Genomic DNA, 22043 nt, shown 5'->3' on the forward strand with positions numbered 1-22043 from the left:
GTAGAGTGCCAGGGGGTCTGGGGCAGGGGGTGGGGGGCAGTAGCCTGCAAGGAGCACTGGGGACACCAGGGGACATGGAGCTGTAGGGTGCACTGGGTACCACAGCACACCAGGGAGCACGGGGCATGAGGGCACCCGTGGCAGCAGGATGCTGGGGGTCCCAACAGCACACTTGGGGACACGGTGGCCTGGGGAGGCTCACCAGGTACCAGAGGGTCCCAGGGGACAGCAGGCAGCAGAAGCGAGTGGAGTTCAGCGAGTTTAATGAGCGCAGGACAAACCCCGACCCCCCCCAGTCCCCCCACCCCCCAGCGCCCGGCCCGGCCCGCACCCCCCGGGGCAGGCGCTCCGCGATGCCCTAGTCGACTTCTTCCATGCTGCTGTAGGAGGGGGCCGGGCGCTCGGTTGGGCTGGTGAAGCGCTCGGGGAGGCCTTCCGCAGCCAGCGCCGGGGCTCCTTCGGGGGCCAGGCCAGATCCGAACGGCACCGGGGGCAATCCCTGCAAGCAGAAGGCGGGTATGAGAGAGGGAGACCAGGGGTGTGAGAGGGAGACCGGCACCCTGCCTACCCATCTTCTCCCTCCCTGCTCCCGGGGACCATAGGGTGCCAGGGGGACGGGGCCCCTTGGGGTAGGGGCCCCAGGCAGCATGTGCGGCCCCACAGCCCGGAGAGCAGCAGCTGGTGCCAGCCCCCAGCAGCAGGGCAGGGGGAAGGCAGCGTGCCCAGGGTCCCCAGCGGCAGCCCCCACCTGCATGCCAGAGAAGAGCCAGGCTGCAGCACGCTCAGCCCGGCCCCGGCACTGCCGCCTCTCCCCAGCCCGGCACTCGTGCCCCCGGGGCTGCCGCGGCCAGGGCCAGTCTGAGCAGAGCCCTGCGCCGGGGCACGGGCACCCGGCCAGCCCAGGCGGCAGCGACGAGCCACGGGGCAGGCTGCCAGCGCCTGCCTGGTTCTGAGGAACAGCGCAGGACCAGAGGGGATTTCCAGGGCCGAGAGCACCTAGCCCGGGCCTTGCTGCTGGCCACCCACCTCCAGGGAAGGCGGGCGGGCAGGTGCAGGCAGCGGCTTGTGGGCCCCAACCCCAGGGTGCCAGCGCCAGCAGGAGCAGAGGTCACCCCACCGGCGCCGGGCACTGACTCAGCCCCACGAGGCCAGCGCCGTGGGCGAGCGGGGGAAGCCACGGAGGTCCAGGGCTGCAGACAATGAGGCGACTGTTCCAGGATGGGCACCTCATGACCGCGGCACGGCCCTGCCGGGCTCCCCGGCTGGGACCCGCTTGGCAGGGAGAACACGACAGCGCACGTGCAAGAGGGGTGCGGAACCGAAATGGGGGGGAGCTCTGGGCTCCCCGCTGTCCTGCTCAAGCCCCAGCCGGAAACACAGGCGAGCCCCCTCCCTGCCAAGCATCCTTCCCGAGCCAGCCAAGGGCACTGCTAGCGGGACAGCGACGGAGACGGAAAAGGAAGTCACAGGGCTCTGAAGTCAACACTCGCACCCAAATACGCCAGAGCAGCCTGAGCCACACTCGGCCAAGGGCAACACGTCTCAATGTCAGACACTGCTAGAGCTGCAGCCTGTGCTCCAGCCTCACAGGACCACACGCTACCGGCCCTACGGGCCCCTACAACCTGCATGCGCCCTGCTGGGGCTGCCGCCCCACGGCTGGGGAGCGGGAGCCCAGCCTGTGCCCCAAGGCACTGGCAGGCAGAGCTCTCCCCTGAGGCCACTGCTGCACATGGTGGACCAGGCACCCGCTGGAGTCCAGGGCACAGTCCCCATGCCGGCTGGGCCAGAGAGAGTCGACTTAGGCACAGAAAGGTCACTGGGTCCAGCACAGAGTCCCTGCCCCTGTGCAGGGGTCCCATCACACAGGACAGGGATGCTGCATCTCTTTGGAAAACCTGGCTTTATTAACACACCGAGGTCCTACCTGCACTCCCCAAGCCCACACCTCTCCCGCAGCATGGGCAGCCGGTCTCCTCACAAACGAGGCATTGCGCCGCACTCCCCCGGCAGAAACCCGGCCCCCCCCGGACACAGCCTGCTGGGGCCAAGCAGGGACAGCCCACATACCCCAAAGCACTGGGGGCTGCTGGTTCCCAGCAGCCCACAGAGGCAGGTGCTCACCACGGGCACCCCAGCCCAGATTGCCAGGCTCCCCAGCAGCTGTCCGGGGGAGAGGAGCTGCGGCGGGGGTGAGCCTCCGGTGACAACCCTGTTCAGCCCCAGCATGGGGGCATGGTGCACACAACTCCCAGTGCAGGGGCACCTGGCACCAGGAGGCTCAGGGGGAGGGTGGCAGGAGGGACCGGGCTGGCCCAGGAGCCACGGGTCACACCAGCCCTGGGGAGCACAAGGCTCCCGCAGCAGCACAGCTGGGAGAGGCACCTGGACAAGGACCCGTGTCAGGGCATCCTGCCCTTGCTGCAGCCTCCTGCCAGGCCTCCGCTTCTTTCTTGGGAGCCAAGCAAAGGTGGTCAATGTTCCTGGGGGGGTCCCAGGCCCCAGCCACGCTGCAGTGGCAACGTCCCTTCCTGAGCAGCAGGTAGCCACAAGGTCTGCCCCACTCCCAGTAGACAGCAAGAGGGAGGGAGGGCGGGCAGAGGGGCTCCTGGTTCTGGGCTGCGCCTTGGCAAGGCAGCAGGCTGGCCACGCAGCCCTGCCAGCTGGCATGGGAGATGCCAGAGCAGACAGGCAGGAGCCGACAGCCCCACACTTCCCTCGGCGAGTCCTTCCCGGAGGTTTCTGTCCTGCCGCCCGATGTCTTCGTCGCATCCTAGGACAGTGTGTGCGTGCCCAGCAGCCCTGCTCCCGCAGCTGGCCACGTGCCCATGCCTATCTCCAGCGGGTCTGGTAAATGAGCGGGTAGAAGACATTCAGGAAGAGTGCCACGATTGCGGCCGTGGTGGCCAGGACAAAGTATCTGACGCAGCCTTCGTCTGGGTGCTGGGGAGTGCCCGGACTCTGCTTCTGGCCACGAGGCCTCCAGGAGTTTCTTGCAGGCCTTTGGGGTGCCTCGAGCTGCAGCTCTTGTTCTTCAGCCTCCAGTTCCTGCCAGATCAGAGAAGCCTGCGATGTGGAAACCTGCGTCAGCACTTGGAGAACACAACGGGCAACACCCCTCGCCATCCCCCGGGGCAGGCGGCTGCCTGCAAGCCCAGCCCCGTGCCCAGCCAGCCCGCCTCCCCATGCAGCACCATCGCGGTCGCGCCCGCCCCCGCGGCTCTTCGGGGTCTCCGGTGCATGGGGTGCAGCCGGGCTCCGGTGGGCGGCTCTGCGGGAGGGAGCGTGGGCAGCTGCCAGGCAGGGTCTTCGTGGGGCTGCAGGGAGTGGAGCGGGCAGGCGGATCCCGGTGGAGCCGATGCGCTGGCATTGGTGGGTCCAGGTGGTGAGGGGGCAGGCAGCAGCCAATCGCAGCCCAGCTTTTGGGATCCCAACAGGATCTTTCAGACAACAGCCAATCCAAAGCCAGCCGGGGCAGCGGGAGCAGGAGGCACGGTCAACAGCACAGCCAGTCACAGCTCTGCTTTGGTGGGTGGGGATGCTCCGACAGCCAGTCGTAGCCCAGCTTCCAGGAGGATTATTCACAGGCAGCCAATCACAGCCTGGCCCTTCACTGTGCCGGTGATCGCGCAGAGTGGCCAATCAGGGCGCAGGTCTCCGGAGGGCACCCAGTGCCTGGGGGGGTGCGGGTGCTCCGAGGCGCTCGGGGACCCGCTGAGCCCCGGCGGGATCCGACGCGCCCCATCACTGTGGAGGATCCGGCGCTGCGGCGGGCCGGATGAGCCCCGGCGCCACGAGGGGACCGGACGAACCCCGGTGCTGTGGGACGTACAGTGAGCCTCAGTGCCGCCCGGGCCCCTGAAGGCTCCCACCACCGCCGGTGTGGGATGAGCAGCTCAGCCTTCCTGTTGCCCAGGCCACCCCCAGCAAGCGGGGCTACTCCAGGACACGCACAGCCCCCCAGGACAGGAGCAGCCCAGGCAGGCAGACACCAACGTGCTGGACGCCCCAGAGACGGACAGCTCCTGTCCCCAGCTGAGAGCCAGGAAGCCTAACCAGTGCTAGGCTGAGGGCTGTGCGAGCAAGATGGGCCGGGCCAGGCCAGATGGACCTCACGCGTGCAGACGTGCCAGAGATGAGCTGAGCATCGTCGTCAGACCCCGCGGGGCCACGGGGGTGCCGAGCACGGAGGGAAGGGCTGCAGCACAGAGACGCCGGGGGGGGCTAGCCAGGTGGGCGCTGCACCGCGCCCCAGCCTGGGCCTTCGTGTCTGACGTTCACGCAAAGATCAGCCAAACCGTTCCCCGACAGCGCATGCCGGAAGCGCCCTGCCAGCTGGGCCACCCCTCCCTCCCAGGCGCCCGGCAGCAGAGCTCACTCTGGCAGGTTTCTCTTCAGCACCCTGCGGAGGGCTGCCAGGCCTCTGGCTCAGCACTGGCCTTTGCCTTTTTTGCACCTAGCTTGGCCCCAAGCTGGGCCCCAGCAGAAAGCATCCCCCACCCTGCCTCGAGAGCAACTGCCTAGGGCAGGTTCTCACTGCTGTCTAGCACAGCCAGCTCCTACTGCACTGCTCACAACCTTCCTCTGGTGCAGACCCTGGCAAGGCTGGGTCTCCTCCTGCCTCCTCCGGTGCCCTCCCATCAGCACTCCAACCCCGATGACGGGAACCAGCTCTCCTGTGGTCCCTCAGGGCAGAGACCGTCCCAAGCTCACAGCAAGAACAGGGCAAGGCAGGCCCCAGTGCCTGGCTGGCACAAGCTCTTTGGTGTCAAAGAGGAGCAGGCACCACACTGCAGCTGTGCCAAGCTCCGTGGGTGCTGGCAGAAATGGGCTGGGCCCTGTGCGTGGGCACCTGGGCGCATTTCAAGGCTCTGTGGCTCCAACAGTGCCGAAAGGGACGCGAGCTCTCACCTGGCTGGCAGCAGCTTCCGCAGAGGGGGTGCGCTCGGTTCGGTGGTCTGGGGGGTGCCCTGGCAGGGGTCTCTCCACAGGAGAGTTCCGCCGGCGGTAGAAGAGGACATACGCGTATCTGGTTACCACCTGGCTCTCATCCACGGTGGTGACTGTGCTGTCGTCAAAGAGCCGCCAGCCTGAGAGGAGAGAAGGGTTAAGCAAGCAGACGGGCCACGGCTGCAGGAGAGGTGGGGCGGCAAGGCTGGCAGATCCTCACCCACGTCACTGCGCTGGCTGTTCTTGTCGTTGGGCAGGCGGGCGTACGCCGTGTAGTGTCCCCCAATCATGCCTCCGTAATGGTTGATCACAGCATATAGGTCATACATGGGCAGCTGCTGCTCTCCCTTCCGGCCAATGCAGAACTTGCTCAGGTCCAGGCTCCTGGGGAGAGACACAGGGACAGTCGGGGACAGTCAGCGATAGGCAGGGAGAGGCCAGGCTGCAGGGCAGCACAGGCAGTGCCAACCCAGGCACTTCCATCTCCCAGGTTCTCACCGGACAGGGAAGTCCACCATGTCGTTGATCTTGTCCCTCCAAATAAAGCTGCGGAAGGAGAAGCGCTTGAGCTGGATAATGAGGACGTTGGGTAGCCGCCACAGCATCAGCTGCTTGGAGGCCTCACGGTGCTGCTTGCACTTGGGGCAGTACCTGGGGAAAGAGTGTGCTCATTACCGGTACAGGAAGAGCCTCGGGTCTCACAGCCCAGCCCAGCCCCAAGGTCCCCCACATGTGGGGCTGGCAGAGGGGATGTGGGAGGTTCTCAGCCTCCCCTGCCAGGGGCAGGCCAGCACAGTCCTACAGAGCGCTGGCATTGCTCCCTGCTGGCTCATGGCCTCCCTCCCCAGTGCACAGGGAAGGCCAGCCCAACACCCCTGGCCACCAGAAGAAACAGCGTGCAGGCCTGGGCAGCTCCTGGGAAACCCCTGCTGCTGCCTGGGCCCACAGGCTGGAACCCAACCTGCCGCCTCCCTCACCACGCTTCTTCCGGGGCCAGGACTTCGGGCTTGGTGAAGAGATTGAGGCACTGCTCCAGGGTGAAGTGGCCAGCCCGGGCTGCTTCACTGGCCGAGCCTGGGTCCTCCACGCACTCCAGCTCCTTGGACTCCACCAACACAAATTCCTTGAGGCGTTCATTGTTCTTCCACACCAGGGCAAGGGAGCAGTCATCTGTCAGCTCCAGGGGGGTGTCACCTGCAAAGGGGCGCACACCTCACACACCTGCCCCACCAGGCTGGGCCAGGCCACCTTGCTGGGGCTAGGAGCAGTCTTGCCCATCCTGGCTCGATACAGTGATCATGCAGTGCTGTCAGGAAGGGAGAGGTGCCCCATGGCCAGGTTCACCATCCCAGGGTAGCAGAGCCTCCCAACCAGCCAGGGAGCAAGGCTGGCACAGCCCCTCTCGGCAGCGCCTACATAACCAGCACTGGATGCGGGCATCCCATTCAGACAAGAGGTGACCCAGAGATCACAGACCCTCTGTGGATGCAGGAGGTTGAAGGGAATTGGTCTATTTGCTGAGGAGAGCAGGAACATCATGCCCAAGAAGAGCTTCCAGGCAGCAGCTCTGTGCAGCAGAGCCCTGGCCTCCCCTGTGCCAGATGCAGCTTTCGCTGTCCAGCCTGGGGCCACTGTCACATCTGGGTTCACCTTGGGCCAGGCAGATCTACCACCCCACCAGAGGTCACAAGGAATGAAGGTGGCGCTTTCTGGGACTCTGGGCTCACCTTTATCTTCCAGCTTGTGCTCTCGGTTGGCAGCATCGATCTTGTTGATGTAAAACTGCGTGGCACGGGCGCTCAGTGAGTCTGGAGTGTGCTGGTACCCAGGGATGGCAGCTGTGGACAGGCAGGGACAGATCTGTGGTGGCACTGCCTGTCTGCCCTGCATAGGGGCCAAGAATTTGCAGTGCCCCCACCCCCCACCTCACATGCTACGGCCTTGCAAGGGACACAACCACGTGCCCCATGTCCTTGACTATTTTTAGCAGGCGCCTGCCCCTGGCAAGCTGCGCTCCTCTGCCTGCCTTGCCCCTTCGCTGCACATTGCTGCCATCCTGAGACGAGTGTCTGGAAACGTGACAGCCAGGCAGCCGAGCGCAAGAGGCTGCTCCCGTGCAGCTGAGTCAGAGCGAGGGAAACGCTGCGCTCACAGCCCTGAGGGGCTCAGCCCGCGCTGGGCTCTGCCCTTCCACGGGACTCTGAGTCTTCTGCCAGCCCCTGCCTTCCCACCCCTCCCACAGCAACACAACACTCCAGACTCTTTCCTAGTCAGGTCTCTGCTCTGCCCCATGGGCCCTGCCAGGGCAAGGCAGAGCGTGGGCAGACAGGCATTTCAGGTGGGGCAACACTCCCAAAACACAGCTCCCAGAGCCTCATTTATGTTCCCAAGGGTCTCCAGACCAAGCTCACAAGGAGAGAACAGATGCTGTGGTCGAGGGTCCCCCAAAGGAGGAAGCATTGCTCCTGTTTTTTCTTGGGGCTGCCTGGGCTCCTGGCACAGACACTGTTAGCACCACAGCACCTCTTACCTTCTGGCTTGAGTGCTCTCTCATAGGATGGCTCCTTCTCACAACAGCTGTCGCCCTGCGACTCCATGTGCTCAGAGAAGCCCGAATCCAAGCTCAACAGGGAACTCCTAGCTGCCAGGACCTTGCTCCGGACAGTGCCAGTGTCCCCCAGCTCCAGGTGCAGCTCAGGCACAGCTGGCGAGAGCGGGGGCTCCTGCAGGAGGCTGGTAGCCCTATCCACGTCCCCCAGCTCAGGGGCAGAGGTGGCTGCTGCACAGCTGCTTTTGGCCAGGGGGTCCAGCTTGTCTGGGAGCAGAGGCTGCAGCCCCTGGTCTGGTGACATCCGGCCCAGCTGGAATGGAGGCTGGAACACGCTGACTGAGTACCTGGGCAAGGAGGTGGCAGTCAGAGCTGGCCAGACACAGGGCTGAGCTCAGCTCTGGGGCAGAAGCACCCTCCTTTCCCGGACCCTCACCTTGCGTAGCCCTCCAGCAGTTGGGCCAGGCGGGCATAGGTGAGGCGGGACTCTGGCACACTGATGAGGAAGGGGAAACCGATGTTCTCGGGGCGGCACAAAGCCTTGTGGTCTGGCCAGTGTGTTTTCTGACATGCCCTGTAACACATACAGCCCCTGCTGAACCCAGCATCCGTGACCACCCCAGGCAGGAGCACAGCAGTGGCAGAGGGGTGCAATGGGGACAAGGGGAGCACCACGAGCCAGACTGGCTCTCTCCCAAAGGCCAGGCCCATCCCACCTCCTCCCAGTGGTCTGAGCTCTCCCATCCAGCCTTTCAAGGCAGGACACCCTCCCTCCCTGCCAGGCACCAAGCCAACTCACACGTTGCAGTAACCGACTCGATAGCACCTCGTGCAGCGCCTGAGCTTCTCATCCTCTGGCAGCTGCTTCTTCTGGCAGGCCGCACACTTGGCGACGGGGCCACTGGGCACCTGTGGACGCTGCAGGAGAAAGGACCCGTCGGGCAGGGAAGGGCACCCGGGCAGGACAAGGTAGCCTTGGTGGGCATCCGTGCTCACTGCAGCTAGTCACCCTTGCATGCAGCTCTCCCCCTCCTGCTCAGCCCCACTTGCAGGCTCAGCCTTCCTGCATGCCTCCCAGTAGTCCCAATATCCCCTCTTACCTGCTGGACCTGCAGCTCGACCACCCGCTCCTTGGCCAGCTCTGGGGACAGCACCTCGAAGCAGAGCAGCAGGTCTGTGGGGGAGACTGTGTCCAGCGAGTTGGATGGCAGGAACATGCGGTGGAAGCGATTCTTGATCACCTGCCAGGAAAGCAGTGGAGTGGGGCCTTGTGAGGGCTACCCCATGCTTCCTATCCTGAGAAAGCCAGACCTCAGCCCCACAGTGAGCTGCTGGGACAGCAGCACCACAGGGATGCTGTGCTCAGCTCACCACCTCACCAGGGGAGGAGGTACATCCCCTGCCCTACTGCAGTGGCCCAGCCCTCCTGAGCAGGGATCTGCCCAGCAGCACCCTGTGCATGACAATGCTGCCCGCGGACAAAATCCGTCCCATGGACATGTTGGATATGGGCAAAGGACTGTCAGTGACCATATTCCCTGCAGAGCTGTGGGAGCCAGGGCACCCACAAGAGCAGCCCATGGCTTGCTCCCCAGCTTGAGCACTCTCACCTCTGCCAGGCGCAGGTTCTCTGGTTTCACGCGCACGCTGTGGGCCACTGAGTCAAGTACCTCCATGGCACTGGAGTTCTCCTTGCTGATACTCACGAGGAACTGCCACCAAGAAAGTGCCACATCAGTCACAGCACACCAAGGCATGTGGGCCCTTACTTAACACAAGGCTTAGCCTGTTGGCACATAACCAGCTGCCTGGGGCACCTCCAGGAGCCCTCTCAGGCTCCCTCCCCAGAGCAGACTATGTCCTGTACCTTGATGGGTTTCTTGTGCGGTTCCTTTGCAAAGTAGTAGACGGTCAGCACCTTCTGCTTCTGCGGGAGGGGCACGGGGAGGTACAGGAAGGGGTCAAAGGTGATGGACACCTGCAGATGCGAGAGCATGCTCAGTTGTGGGAAGTGCTTGTGGCTGAGATCAGCGGGGCAGTAGCCCTAGCAGACCTAAGATCCAGCCTTGCCCTGTGACCTGTGCTCTCCGAGGGTCAGGAGCCTGCTGCCGCACAGCCAGGACAGGGACAGAGCCTCCAGGGCTGCCCTACCTTGGAACACACTGGGCACACCAGCTTGGATTTGTACTGGCCCTGGAAGAGGTCCACAATGAAAGAGTCATTCCTCATCTTGTGTCGCTGCCAGGCCTCCTCAGCTACCACCTGCAGGGAGAAAGGGCTCAGCACTACACTAAACTACCCAGGCCAGGGCTGCTCACCCAGTGCCTTTGGGGAGGGACATCCTCACCTCGTCAGGCCTCCCATCCGAGTCAACAGTCTCTGTGTAGGGCTTGTTCTGGATGCGGTTGAGGTCTTCATGCAGGCCATCGAGCAGGAAGGCCATGAACTCCTGAGCATCGTGCTGGGCATAGCCAGTGAACTGGCTGGCCTTGCTGGCCACGACTGCCTAGGGGAGCACAGTAGTCAGGGCTGGCCAGCGGCGCCCCCAGCAGCACTGCCTGCCCAATGCACAAAGCCTGGCTGCACCCACCCACACCCACCTAGCTCTCCGTGGCAGTAGCAGGGCAGCCAGGTGCCTACAGCAGAGTGCTGGGCCCTGACCCACAGCAACTCCTGCATAGCGCCGGTGCCTGCGGCCCTACCTTCAGTTTAGAGGGCTGGAAGGCATGGTGCGTGCCCTTCCACAGCGCTCGCAGCAGCATGGCAAAGCCAATGGCCAGGCGTCCCCCCGTCCCCAGCGGGTTGTTGTAGTTGATTTCAGACTCAAAGGACCGATCTGTAAGAGACGCAGGAGAGCAAGGGTGGCTGCAGGCTGCACCGTCTGAGTGGCAGGGCTCTGCTGGGCTTCCAGTGTGGGCTCACCATGGAAGTAGTCGCGCAGTTCCCGGGTGTTAGACAGGGACTGGATGACGCTGTTCATGAAGCAGGTGTTGCCCAGGTTCACCAGCCCCGTGAAGCCAGGCAGGCAGACCTTCTTCTTCTCGTCCTCATCCTCATCATCCTCCACGCTCTCGGTGCTCACAGGGCTGTGTGTCATTGGTGGCACCATGCACGTTGGTTTGGGCTGCCGAAGCAGAGGTGGGTGTAAGGGTGCTGCGCTCAGGGGTCTCTCTGGGAATACCAGGGGAACCCAAAAGCCCAGGGCACCCCTCTGATGTGGCTGGGCTGGAGCCATTACGCTATCTCCCACCAGGACTGGGATAGACAGGCCAACCACTGCCCTCAGTCCTGCCAGCTATGACTGAGGAGCAGTGCCCCCTCCTCCAGGAACAGTTTGTCAGTCCCCAGAGCAACACCAAGGAGGTGGGGTCCCACGAGAAGGACAAATGGGCCTCCCTTTCCCCCTGCCAAGGTCAAATCCTGTGCATCCCTACTCACCGAGGGGATGTGCGGCTCTTGCTTCACTGCCACATGCTCTGGGGCTGTACGGGCTGCCACGCCATCCAGTCCGCCATCTTCCACACGCGGCTTCTCTTTGTCACTGGCTCGGGCCTCCTCCTTGCTGGACAGGGGGTGCTGGTTACTGCCCGGGGGGTTCTTGTCCAGAGGGGTAGGGCCTGTAGGCATGGCAACCTTTGCACCACCCACTGCACCTTAAAAAGGGGGAAGGGTGGGCCTGTGGTTAGCAGCACCATGCGCTGCCCACGGCGGGGCTGAGCCGCTCAGTCCATGCTCACACACAGGCTCTCTCCTACCCCTCTTCTTTGTAAGCAAGGGGAACAGCAGTGCCCTTCCCCTAGCACTTGGCTCACCCTGCCCTACACCCCTCCTGCCTGCACCCACTCAGTCCCTCTCCTTCCCCACAACCCCGTGCTGGAGGATCTGGTACCAGCTGGCTGCTGCTGGCAGTGAGGATGGCCCATGCCCCACTAGGGTGCAGCAGGTAGGCAAGACAAGAAGGCAGGGTGCAGACCTCGTGTGGCTGGAGCTTCCAGCCCCCCCCAGCGCTGGCTCTGGCGTTTCTTCAGGCAGACATCAATGCGAGACATCGTGAAGTTGTACGTGCACTGGTCTGGCTCAATAAGGTTCCTGCAAGACATGCAGCAAGGTCAGGGGTGCCCCAGATCCCCCAGCAGCCTCAGACATGCCAAAGCCTCTGCAAGGCAGGGCCATGGCCTCCAGGCAGTAGGGACCTGGCCAGCACTGATTCCAAGGTGGCCCTGACAAAGGGTGGAAACCCTTGAGCCTGGCCACACTGAACACAGAGGGCCCCTTTCCTGCCAGATCCATTCTGCGTGGCTCCACAAGCCCCCTCCTGCTGGACATACTACCCAAAATGCACACAGGCTGGTCTGACTGTCCCCAAGAGCTCTAGAACAGGCTACGGGGGGAACTGCAGGCAAGAAGATGCTGGGATTTCCTCCACTGCAAGCCACTACACAGAGCCAAGGCAACCCAGGCTTGGGGCATTAGCACAGCATGGTGTAAGGGAAGCCCCCAGGTGCAGAAATGAGCATTCCCTGCACAGACCCACCAGCCAGGACTGGCTCCAGCTCTGCCCTCTCAGCTCCCTTACCCCAGTGCAGGCTAGAAGGACAGGAGCCATACCTGAGCTTCACCTGCCACCGGAACACTGTGTGGGGCCCACAGCCAGGATGGAGGCGAAGGAAGTTTGTGTCACTGTAAAGACATCAGAAGTGAGTGAGAAGAGGTGAACAAACAAGTAGCCCAGCCGCAGCCAGGAGCTCTGCAGGAGCCTGGCACGCTTGTACCTTGTCTGGAACACCAGGGTGAAGTCTTGCTCCCGGAATAACACCTTGGACGTCTCCTTGTGGATCTCCTTCACGTAGACGTGCACTACCACCAGGTCATTGCCCTTCTCGTATGAGTCATTCTTGACAAAGGTCAGGCTCACAAAAGGCTCTGGCTCTGAGAGAGGAGAACCGTGGAGAGAGACATTACCTTCTTTGCACACCAAGGCAGTGCTCCAGGCTGACCCAGGAAAGGTCCTGAGCAGATGGACCTTCCTGACCAGGCCGACCCCTGGGCTCCAGCCACCCACCATCAGCCGCTGCTTCCAGAGCCACATCATCCTTGGACCAGTCCCTCTTCTCACCGTCTCTGCTCGGGGGAGGGGTGGCTGCTGGGACAGTCTTAGAGCTCTCTCCCAGGACAGGTGTGCAGTCCCGGCCCCGCAAGGCCTCAGCAGGGCTGCCTGGCTGCAGGACCCTCTTCTCCACACAGGTGGCAACACGGTGGGGGAACACCTCTGTGGTAGCTGCGAGAGGTGGCATCTCCACAGGAACACTTTCCTTGGCCAAAACCACAGCCTTTCAAGACAGAGGCACACGGTGAAAAACAGACACTGTCACCCCCAAGCTGCCCTGGTCCACCCGCTGTGGCTCTTGCCAGCCAGGCAGGCACAGCTCCACGTCGCCTGCTTCCCCCACACATCCCATGTTCGGTTCAGCCTCATTAGCGCCAGAGGACATGATCAGTCCAGTGACTGCAGGGTCCTCACATCACCCTCTCCTCCACCACAGCCAGGCCCACGCCAGCCCTCAGCAGCACCCATGGAACCCCAAAGCCCATCTCATTGGCAGGGATAGGCCCCTGCGTGAGCAACATGCCCTGCGGCGGGGCTGAGGGAGCAGGGCCCATGTGGCTGGGTCCTTGGGTACCTTCTCCAGTGGCGGTGCGAGGTCTGCGAGGGCTGTGGGCGCATCAACCTGGCTGGCTCTGCCATTGCGGCGGCTGCCTGCCCTCCCGCTGTGCCCTTTGCTGGGCTCCACGCTCCCAGTGACTCTGGCATTTGGCTCCTCTTCAGTGGGAGCCACTTTGAGGTATACTGCCCGCTTGGCGCTGGGGCCGCTCTGTGTCCCTGGGCTGGCTGGGCTTTTCCCTCCCAGAGCCTCACTTCTTCCTGGAGCGCGCTTGGGGTTGGAGGGCTCCCGGCGGGACCTTGGCGGTTCTGCACCTTCAGCCCTTGGCTCTTCAGGGGCCAGCTCTGCAGAAGCAGCCTTCTCCTTCCCATTCTCCCAGCATGTGGTCCCTTTGGCCAGCTCTTTGGATCCGTCTTTCCTTCTCTTCTGTGAAAAGCAGTGCAGCACAGTGGGAAGCTATCCAGGTAGCAGCACCTCTCACGCTCTCTGCCAACCCCTCACCCTCACACCCCCTTCCCAGAGCACGCTGGGGCTCTGCTCCAGACCTGGAGGCTATGTGGCAGGTGGGAACAGGGGTACAATGACACACCCCTCTCTGGGACAGAGGCAGCTGGCTCACTGCCCTCACGCGGCATGTGGATGCAGGATGTGCCCACATTGCTCCCTGGGCAGCTCAGGAGCAGGGAGTGAAACCCTCACCCCAGCTCCCCCCAGCTCCGTAAGGATCTTCAAATGGCAGATTCTCCCCTCCTCACCAGAAGCGAAGACCAGGTATGGAGTGGGATCTTCTTCTGAAGCACAAGCTGTAGAAAGTTGCCCTTCTTGCACTGGACCTTGCTGCAGGAGCTCTCAATTTCCTCATAGAACTGACAGCTCCACTGGCGCCCGTCTACAAGCAGAGGGGGACTGCACCTCAGGCAGCGCTCCAGGCAGCTGTCACCTAATCCACAGCCCCCTTTCACCTGCCCCAAGGATCAAGGGAGCACTCATCCAGAGCCAAGGAGGCCACAGGCAAGCTGCCACCATACCCCAAGAGCTTTCAGGGCTTCAGCCAGCTTCCCTGGATTTGCTTTGTACATCTGGCTGGCCTCCTTCCCAGAAGGAAGGCCCTGGGCCTCCCTGCCCTCAGGCGCACAGTCGCTTTTCCAAGGGATGCCTAGGGGCGACTCAGAGTCATCCCAGTGAGCAGGGGACAGAGACGCACCAGTGCAGCAGTGGGCACTTGTTCACTTGGCACAGAGGCCAGCTCCTGCCCTCCCTAGCTCTATACCCTTCTTCTTTTACACAGCTCTTGTATCAGCCCTGCCTGCTGGCTGAACCTGTGCCAGCTGACAGCAAGGCATTGCCTCTGAAGGAAAGGTTTTATGCCTGCCTGGATCAGTCCCACGTCTAGTCCAGAGCTGCGCCAAGCCCCGCTGGAGAAACGCCTGCAGCAGTTGCTTCATTCCTCATACCTGGTAGTTTGACCACACAGTCCGTGTCGGTGAAAGCAGCATCTACATCCTCCACCTTCAGAGCTCCACTGCCCAAGTTCAGTTTGACGATGATCTCGTCAGCGTTCTGCTTCCAGTCCAGCAGCAGCTCTAGGAAGAGGGAGGAAAGTGTCATCTACTTGTTGGGGCATGAGCCTGCAGTGCCCACTGCTTGGCTGGGGAACACAAGCCTGAATGCACGCTCAGTTCAAGGAGGTCAACGCAGGGGACACAGATAATGCCAATTAAATGAGATGTTCACAGCCCGCTCTCATCAGACAGGCCACAGACAAGAGCACATGTTGCAGCAGGGCAGGTGAATCCCGGTGGGAACTGGAGAGATCAGAAAGGCAGCGCTGCTCTCGGCCCCATCACATGCAACAGCAGCGGCTGGGAAGAAGGGGTGGCTCCTGCCAACTACAAAGCAATCGCTGCTTTCCCAGGAAACGAGGAAGCCACAGAATTACTCTGGGGAATTCAAGTGGACTCTGACCACAATCAGAAATTGCCACTTCCCCTTTGCATATGCAAACCAAGGAGCCCAGCTGCAATCACCAAAGCATTGTACTCCTGCCAGGTGAGCACTGCTAACATGGCTGAAACATCGGCAGGCTCGCCAGCCGGGCAAGAACACTGCACCCAGGGAGAAAATGGTGCAGCAGCATCACGCCGCTGCAGGCAGAACCTCCATCAGGTGCCTGCGAGGCTCCAGGACCGGCCCTGTGGTGTCCTGAAGTCTTCAAGGCAAAAAGGTGATTTCAATCACCTTAATTTCTATCAGGTTTGTTCTACCCTCTGTGGCATGAGGATGTCCTATTCTGTCCTCAAAGCAGGCCTGGACCAAGGCACAAACCAGCCAACAATGCCCGCTGGGTGACACAGCTTGGGATCTTCCCAGCCCAGCATGGCTCCCTGCTCAGAAACAAGCAGGACAGATGCTGGCAGCAAGGCATCCCAGAGCTGTGCTCAGTGGCACTGTGACACCTGAGTTGGAAGCAGCCTGCCACATGCCCATGGCTCTTCTCCACCCCTGGGAAGGCCACACCCTGCTAAGACAAACTACCTCCCTAAGAGGCAAGGGAGCGCTCAGGTTAGTTCTGCTCAATGCCAGAGCATGGGACAACGACAAGGTGAGAGCTTCAGATCCCTTGGCAAGGGCACTCCATGGCCATGCACTGACAGCCAGCGCACACCTCGACTTACCCTCCTCTGAGTCCTTCTCCTGGGCAGTCTCAGCCTGCTCGAGCTCAGGGCGAGACACTGGTGGGCAGAGAAGCAGAGCGCGGGCAGGTCTGTCATTCTGTCACCTCAAGAGCATGGGCCAGCATGCTGATGCCCAAAATTTCACACATCACCTCCTTCTCCCCTGAACCTTTGTGCAGGCCTTTCATTCTACATGTACTGCTCATTTCCCTGCTCTGCTTCCTCACACCTCTCCCTTTCCCGGAGCCCTACCTGCAGCACCACCGCAAGTCAGCCCCCAGGACTGCTGCTCTGGGCCACACCACCATATCCCAGTCTAACCAGCACCACAGTGGCAGCAACACAACATTACTGCACCATGCAGACAGCGCTGCTTTGAGGCATGTCTCAGTGTGGAGTTTGTGGTAACCAGGCTGTGTGCCCCTGCTCAGTGCACCAGGCCCTCAGCCTCCAGCTGTACAGAGGAGTTCCTGCCTTGATCTGACAGGGAGAACCTGATGTTTGGTTGTGCTCAAACCAATTCTGCTGTAATGAGAGAAACACGTGGCCCAGCTTCACTTTAACATTCCCATTCCTGCGCAAGCTGCCAACATCTGTGGCCAAAACCTCCTTCCAGATCAGGCTGGGGAACCAAACTGACCTGACACCTGATCCCTGCTCCCCTCAGGATTACCTCCAACAGCCAGAAGTGTCTCAGGGCCTGGTCCACCCCCACAGGGTGGTGAGATCTGCCAGGCAAAGGGCTCAAAGCAACAGCACCTGGTCCTGGAGCAGAGAAACAGCAGCAACGGGAGCTGTGGTCTCTACCCTGGAGCGCTCAGAGGGCTGTCACTGCCTCCCTTGATCAGCTACAAAACAGTAGGGAACCTCTGCTGACCACTGGAGTCACTGGTGCAAAGGTGCTGGTGGGGCTGGCACTGTGAGAAGCACTGCAGCAGCACTGCCTGGAGGATCTACAGCTTGCTCCAGCCCCTCGTCACCTCTGCACAGAGAGGATGGAGACAGCACGGCCACACCACAGCCCCTGGGAAGGCAGGAGGCCCCTGCATCAGAAGGTGTAGAGTGTCAGGCCTTACTAGAGATACAGCACACCTTCCACGTGAGAGAAAGTGCAATGCTGTGCACTCTGCACCATGGAATTTCGCATCGGGGACTGCAGCTGGCCGTTCCAGCACAGACCTCAGCAAGCGCTCGTTTACCTTGGCCTACAAAACACCCTGTGATTTTGAGGTTACAGCAGTCATAACAGAGCAGGCACAGAAATCAAGCAGTTTTCCAGGGCCGCAGGAACTCTTGCCTGCATCCTGCCCGCAGGCATTCCCTGCACCTGAAGCATCGTTTTTGTCAGATACACATCAGCTACAGAAGGAATTACTGCACAGCAACTATTTCACTTGAGCCACACCTTGCCCTGACACAGAAGCTAAAGCACCAGCCCCACCCACAGGCCCCGCACTCGGCAGGTGCTGTCAGCACCCGAGCTGCCGCCTCGCAGCATCTGGCCTCGGCAAACTGATGGGGAAGCAGCACTGCCTCCAGCTGCAAGAGCACCCGCAGGCTTCAGTCCCGCTCCCTCTGGATCGGGGCAGCTCAGTCCCAGACAAAAGCAGTCTAGAAACAACCACCGAGGCCAATGCCAGGCTTAAGCTAACAAGGCCTCAGGCTGACCTTCCTCACATAGCTGGGGCTAAGTAGCACCCAAAGGAAGGAGGTTACAGGTCCAGGCAGGACACTGTGCTGAAGAGGATCCCACATCACACGGGTTACCATCAGCTGCAGGAAGCGATTAGTTAAATCTGCTTATCCTGCAGCAGATGGCTGCGAGGCTCCCACCCTGCAGGGCCGAGGAACCATGGGCCTGCTCGCCACAGTGCTGCCGAGGGGCTCTCACCTTCCTTGCTCTCCTGGTTGGCTCGATCCTTCTGCTTCTTCTTGTTGGTGGCATCATCCAAGCCCCGAGACACTCTCCTCTGACCAGGGGCATTGGTGCTGCTGGACATTTTCAGCCGTTTGGAGGACACAAACGGCCCACCGGGGTCGGTAATGGAGTCTGGGTCAGGGGTGCGACGTTTTCTTCCTGGCCCAGCTATCTTGGCGACTCTCTGTGGTCAAACTCTCTGGCAAGGAACTAGTGGCCTAAAGAGAGGAGAGAGTGAGCGTGGCAGGAGGAGCAGGTGGAGGAGGCCCAATAGCATCAGGATCTGCTCTCTGCCCCAGCGCCAGGCCCTCCCAGGACCAGTGCCCTCACACGACCTTCACTGCAGCGTTTACGGGAAGCCCCACGCAGCGCTCAGTGAGGAAACCTACCTCATCACAGCTGTTACAACGCTTACTGCCAAAAGCATGGGCTTGTCAGAGCTCCCAAGATACAACCAGGGGTCTTCCGTATGTGGCACACATTACAAACCTGGAAAGCAATTGTCATGCTCATGGTTCCCACTACAGCAATACTGGCCCAGAGAAGCCGCCGGCGCTAACAACACCCAGAGGCAGAGCTGAGGGTGAGGACATGGGGAGGCCCTGATCTGCAACATCGAGCCTCCAGGGTCAAGTGGGGCAGCCCACCCCACAGCTCGGGGCAGCAGCTATTTCAGTCAAACAGTGCCCCATGTAAGAGGGTGGGAACAGGAGTGAGTAACGCCCTAAGAAGGAAGAAAGGGGAGAAGCGGGAACAGGCCCGGGATAGTCTCCCGTGACAGATGAGAGTGGCACTCCCTGGCAAAAGGAGAGTTCCTCTCCCTCCGCCCACCAGCTGGGAGCTTAACCAGCATGACTGCACCTTGCGTATTCATCTCCCTGCCGGTTTACAGACAGCGTCAGCGGGGCCTGGCCTGGAAACAGGACACCTCTGCTCCGCATGCCCCAGGGAGAGGGCAGGGCAGGCAGGGTGCTTGCCCCTGCCCCCTTAGACATGCCTTCCCAGGCAGAGCCAACTCCCCTATGGGTTTGGGAGCTGCTGGCCCAAGGGTTGGTCTCAGTTTTGCTCTCTGGTTTCGCCCTCGGGTGTTCATGGCTTCAATAGAGGAGAGCTGGAACAACGCACTGAAAACAGTCCCACTTGAGGTGCCTCTGTGGAGGTGGTGAAAGCAGAGAGCTGGAAGGCTTCCTCCCTCACTGCCCCGGTTGCACACCCTGACCCTGGTAGCGCTCACCAGTCTGCAGGGGTTTGCTGCGGTGGAGCAGGCCCTGCCGCACAGATCCGGCCCACCCCCAGTTGCCAGCAGCCTGCAGCAGCTGCCGGTGCACTGATTCACACCACATCCCATGGCCCTGCTCCCATGTGAGGACACAGAGCTGAGCCTGACAGCACCCTGGTCTAGCCCAGCTAAACTGAGCCTGCCTCTCCCTCAGCAGGAGGCAAGCCATGCCCTCGGGAACACCTTGTCCTGCCCTCACCTGCGTACCAAGCACAGACCCCATAGCTCCGCTTGGGCACGGCCAGGGACAGGAAGCACCTCCAAGGGAAATGCTCAGTCAGAGGGAGCACACTGGTGCCTCTGTGTTACCTACCCCACATTACTGAGGCGTTTGTATTCTAGAAATGCTCGGGGCAACAAGTAGCCACAAACTTGGAGATGTAGCCACAAACTGCAGGGACCCCAGAGAGCAAAGCAGTCCTGCCCTGCTCTTAGGTTTGGCAAAGCCAGCCCCACAACAGGCATTGCGCCCAAACCGTTTCTCTTCAGGCCAGCTTGGCCATGTAACCAAGAGCCACCAAAGCCAAGAGAAAAGCTCAAGTGCCAAGTCCAGCCTCGCTGCCTGGCACAGACAGCTCCTGCCACCTGCGGTGGAGGGACCCGAAACAACCTGGAGATGGGGATGCTGAGCAGGGCCCAGCATCAGCCTCAGAGAGCTTGAAAGTGTGGGAGGACAGCAATGCCAGCCCCAAGCTGCTACACACTGGGTCTCCCTGGGATGCAGAAGTGCCTCTGGCTGCAGAGGGAATGGGAAGGGGCCCTTGCAGCGGCGAATGTGGCTGTGCTTCGCAAGGCTGGCCCTCTGACGCCAATAGCATGCTGTTGCTCAGCTCCAGCCCCCACTGACACCAAAACAGGTCAGCTACAAATGCTTCCCAGCACTGAGAAAGCTAACCTGGGCTTGGCAAACACGGGAAAGCATTTTTTGCTGAAGGGGTGGCATAGGGTAACTGCTGGGCAAGGCAACAGCAAGCTCCAAGGAGGGTCCTGGAGGGCTGAGAAAGGATGACCCTCTGCCCGAGAAGGGGTCGTGTGTCTGCTGTCACTCCTCCGGGAGAAGCCTGCTGCTCTCACGCCTCACTGAGGGCACGGCTCCCTCGGGTGCTTTGCCGACAGTTATTCCTAATGGCAGGCAGGAACCAAGCAGGGCTGGAGCTCTGCCCGATTCTAGCTGCCAGACTGATGGCAGCCCAAGGCCGCTGTGGGCACCGCAGGATTCTGGAGGCGTGCAGGCAAAGCACAGATTATTCCCATTCACCTATTCTAACCCCTGAGACTTTCTGCCTCTCTGCCATCAGGAAACGTGCAGCCAGGCAGGATGCTCAGCCCCTGGGTGTGCAGGGGCATGGAGTTTTTGGCACCACTAATGTCGGCACTGTAGGAGCAGCTGCAGGGGAGAGATGGTGAAAGGCTGCCCTGGATAGATGCCAGGTGTACCTCCGAGAAGCACCTGATGGTCTAGGTGCTCATACAAAACCTTACTCAGTCATTCTCCAAGCTGGGAAAGCCTGGCCATGCTGCTGAGAGAGGAGGTGCATCCTTCCCCTCTGTTCTCCCAGCCATTGTGCCGGTGCGAGGACCCACATGGCTGCAGCATGTACTGGATCAAGACGCCAGCCAGAGCAAAACTGCTTTCTGCCAGGTTTGTCTTACCCTAGAGCAGTTCCCCAACCCAGTTCATGCATGGTCTGCACAAACACTTTCACTGGCCAGAGGAAAGGGAGAACTCAGGAATAGGAGCAAAGGGCCAGGGAGAAGAGCTGCCCCTTCCCGCAGCAGCACCAGACTAGGCTAGTGTAAATGCTTAGCGAATGACAGCAGAAGGTGCACAAGACACAATTTGCACCCCCACCCGTGTTTGGGGCACATTTAGCACTTGGCAGGAAGAGGTCCCTGGTTCTTGCCTGCAGCATCCCCCCCCCCCAGCGCCCAAAGGCCTTCACTAGGGTGGCTGTGAAGGTTGGCTATCTCCCAGGCTCATCCTTCCATGGACTTTTGGCTCCTCCATGTCCTGAATACAGCTGACAGAAACACTTCCCTCGCACCCACAAGTACTTTTGTCACCTTCTGCTCCTTGTCACCCCGGGGGATCAGAAGTGTCAAGACTCAAGCTCGTCTCTTACTTCAGTTTCTCAGCGTGCCTGACACGTAGGCTAAGCCAGAACAAGCAGAGAGCCACTCAGGGCAGGCGCCCAGCCCAGCACTGCCACACGTAACATTTCTGACCCGTGTGGAAATCACCGTGGCCCCAAAGCACCGTGACAGCAGCAGCGAGCCCTTACAGCTGTGCTGCGTAGGGAGCCCGGCAGGCCCAGCTCCTCCCAGGCCCTGACAAGTCTCCAGAGAAGATGAGCCTGACCAGACAGCAGCCAGCGGCAGGCCCCGGCCTCTCCTGCGCCGCTGCCCGGCCTCAGGCATTTGGAGAGAGGAGAGGGACAGGGAACAGTGCTCCTGCCCAACCGCCCGAGGGCCCCGGGCCCAGGCAGTGCCCCCCACACCGGCAGAGCACCAGGTGCCAGGCAGCGGCCCAGCCCCGCGGCTCCTGCCCGAGGCTGCCGCGGTCGGCCCGTCCTGCCGTGTCCCGCGGCTGCGCCGCCTGCCCCCCCCGCCGCCCCCAGCTCCCGCCCCACCCCGAGCCCCCTCGCCTCAGGCCCCTCTCACGCCGCCGCCGCCGCCATCCGCTGCGCCCTCCCACACCGCCTCGCTCCCCGCCCCCGGGCCGCATCCCGGCCTCCCGCCGCCCCGTCGGCCCTGCCCGCCGCCGCTGCGGCTCCGGTCCTCAACCCGGGCCAACCCGGGCCGCCCCGGCCCCGCCGGCCCCGTCCCCGTCCCGTCCCGCACTCACGGCCCCGCCCGCCGCTCCGGTCTGTTTTGTTTCGAGCCGAAGTTCCGAGCGGGCCGACTCAGGAGACAGGCCCGAGCCCGTGACGCACTTCCGGAAGCCGGCGGACGAGCCCACGTGACGCGGGAGCCCGTTGCAGGGAAAGCGAGGGGGGGGTGGGAGGGAAAG

General features: G+C 61.9%; 1 protein-coding gene across 9 annotated transcripts; it reads right to left on the reverse strand.

Moving 5' to 3' along the window:
- Positions 1-279: 279 nt before the first annotated feature.
- On the reverse strand, positions 280-22011 carry USP19 (ubiquitin specific peptidase 19). Of its 9 annotated transcripts, none has more exons than XM_069812068.1 (28): positions 21879-21990; positions 18144-18243; positions 17728-17972; positions 15837-15893; positions 14616-14744; positions 13917-14050; positions 13180-13587; positions 12561-12828; positions 12271-12427; positions 12107-12178; positions 11472-11587; positions 10937-11145; positions 10421-10622; positions 10201-10334; positions 9846-10004; positions 9650-9760; positions 9366-9476; positions 9109-9210; positions 8599-8739; positions 8298-8416; positions 7935-8072; positions 7481-7845; positions 6678-6788; positions 5928-6144; positions 5449-5601; positions 5171-5334; positions 4912-5090; positions 280-499 (listed from the first exon to the last, which is right to left on the reverse strand). In XM_069812068.1, exons 3-28 carry the CDS (start codon positions 17834-17836, stop codon positions 359-361), a joined length of 4206 nt encoding a protein of 1401 aa, XP_069668169.1. In that variant the 5' UTR covers positions 17837-17972; positions 18144-18243; positions 21879-21990; the 3' UTR covers positions 280-358. The 9 variants fall into 9 exon arrangements, with proteins under 9 accessions (XP_069668169.1, XP_069668168.1, XP_069668165.1 ...); XM_069812067.1 differs by having other exon boundaries at positions 10937-11151; XM_069812064.1 differs by lacking the exon at positions 280-499 and adding an exon at positions 1889-3066 and having other exon boundaries at positions 10937-11151; positions 12615-12828; positions 21879-21991.
- Between the last annotated feature and the right edge of the window lie 32 nt (positions 22012-22043).

The sequence above is a fragment of the Haliaeetus albicilla genome, chromosome 24 (genome assembly GCF_947461875.1).
Source record: "Haliaeetus albicilla chromosome 24, bHalAlb1.1, whole genome shotgun sequence".
Taxonomy (NCBI): domain Eukaryota; kingdom Metazoa; phylum Chordata; class Aves; order Accipitriformes; family Accipitridae; genus Haliaeetus; species Haliaeetus albicilla.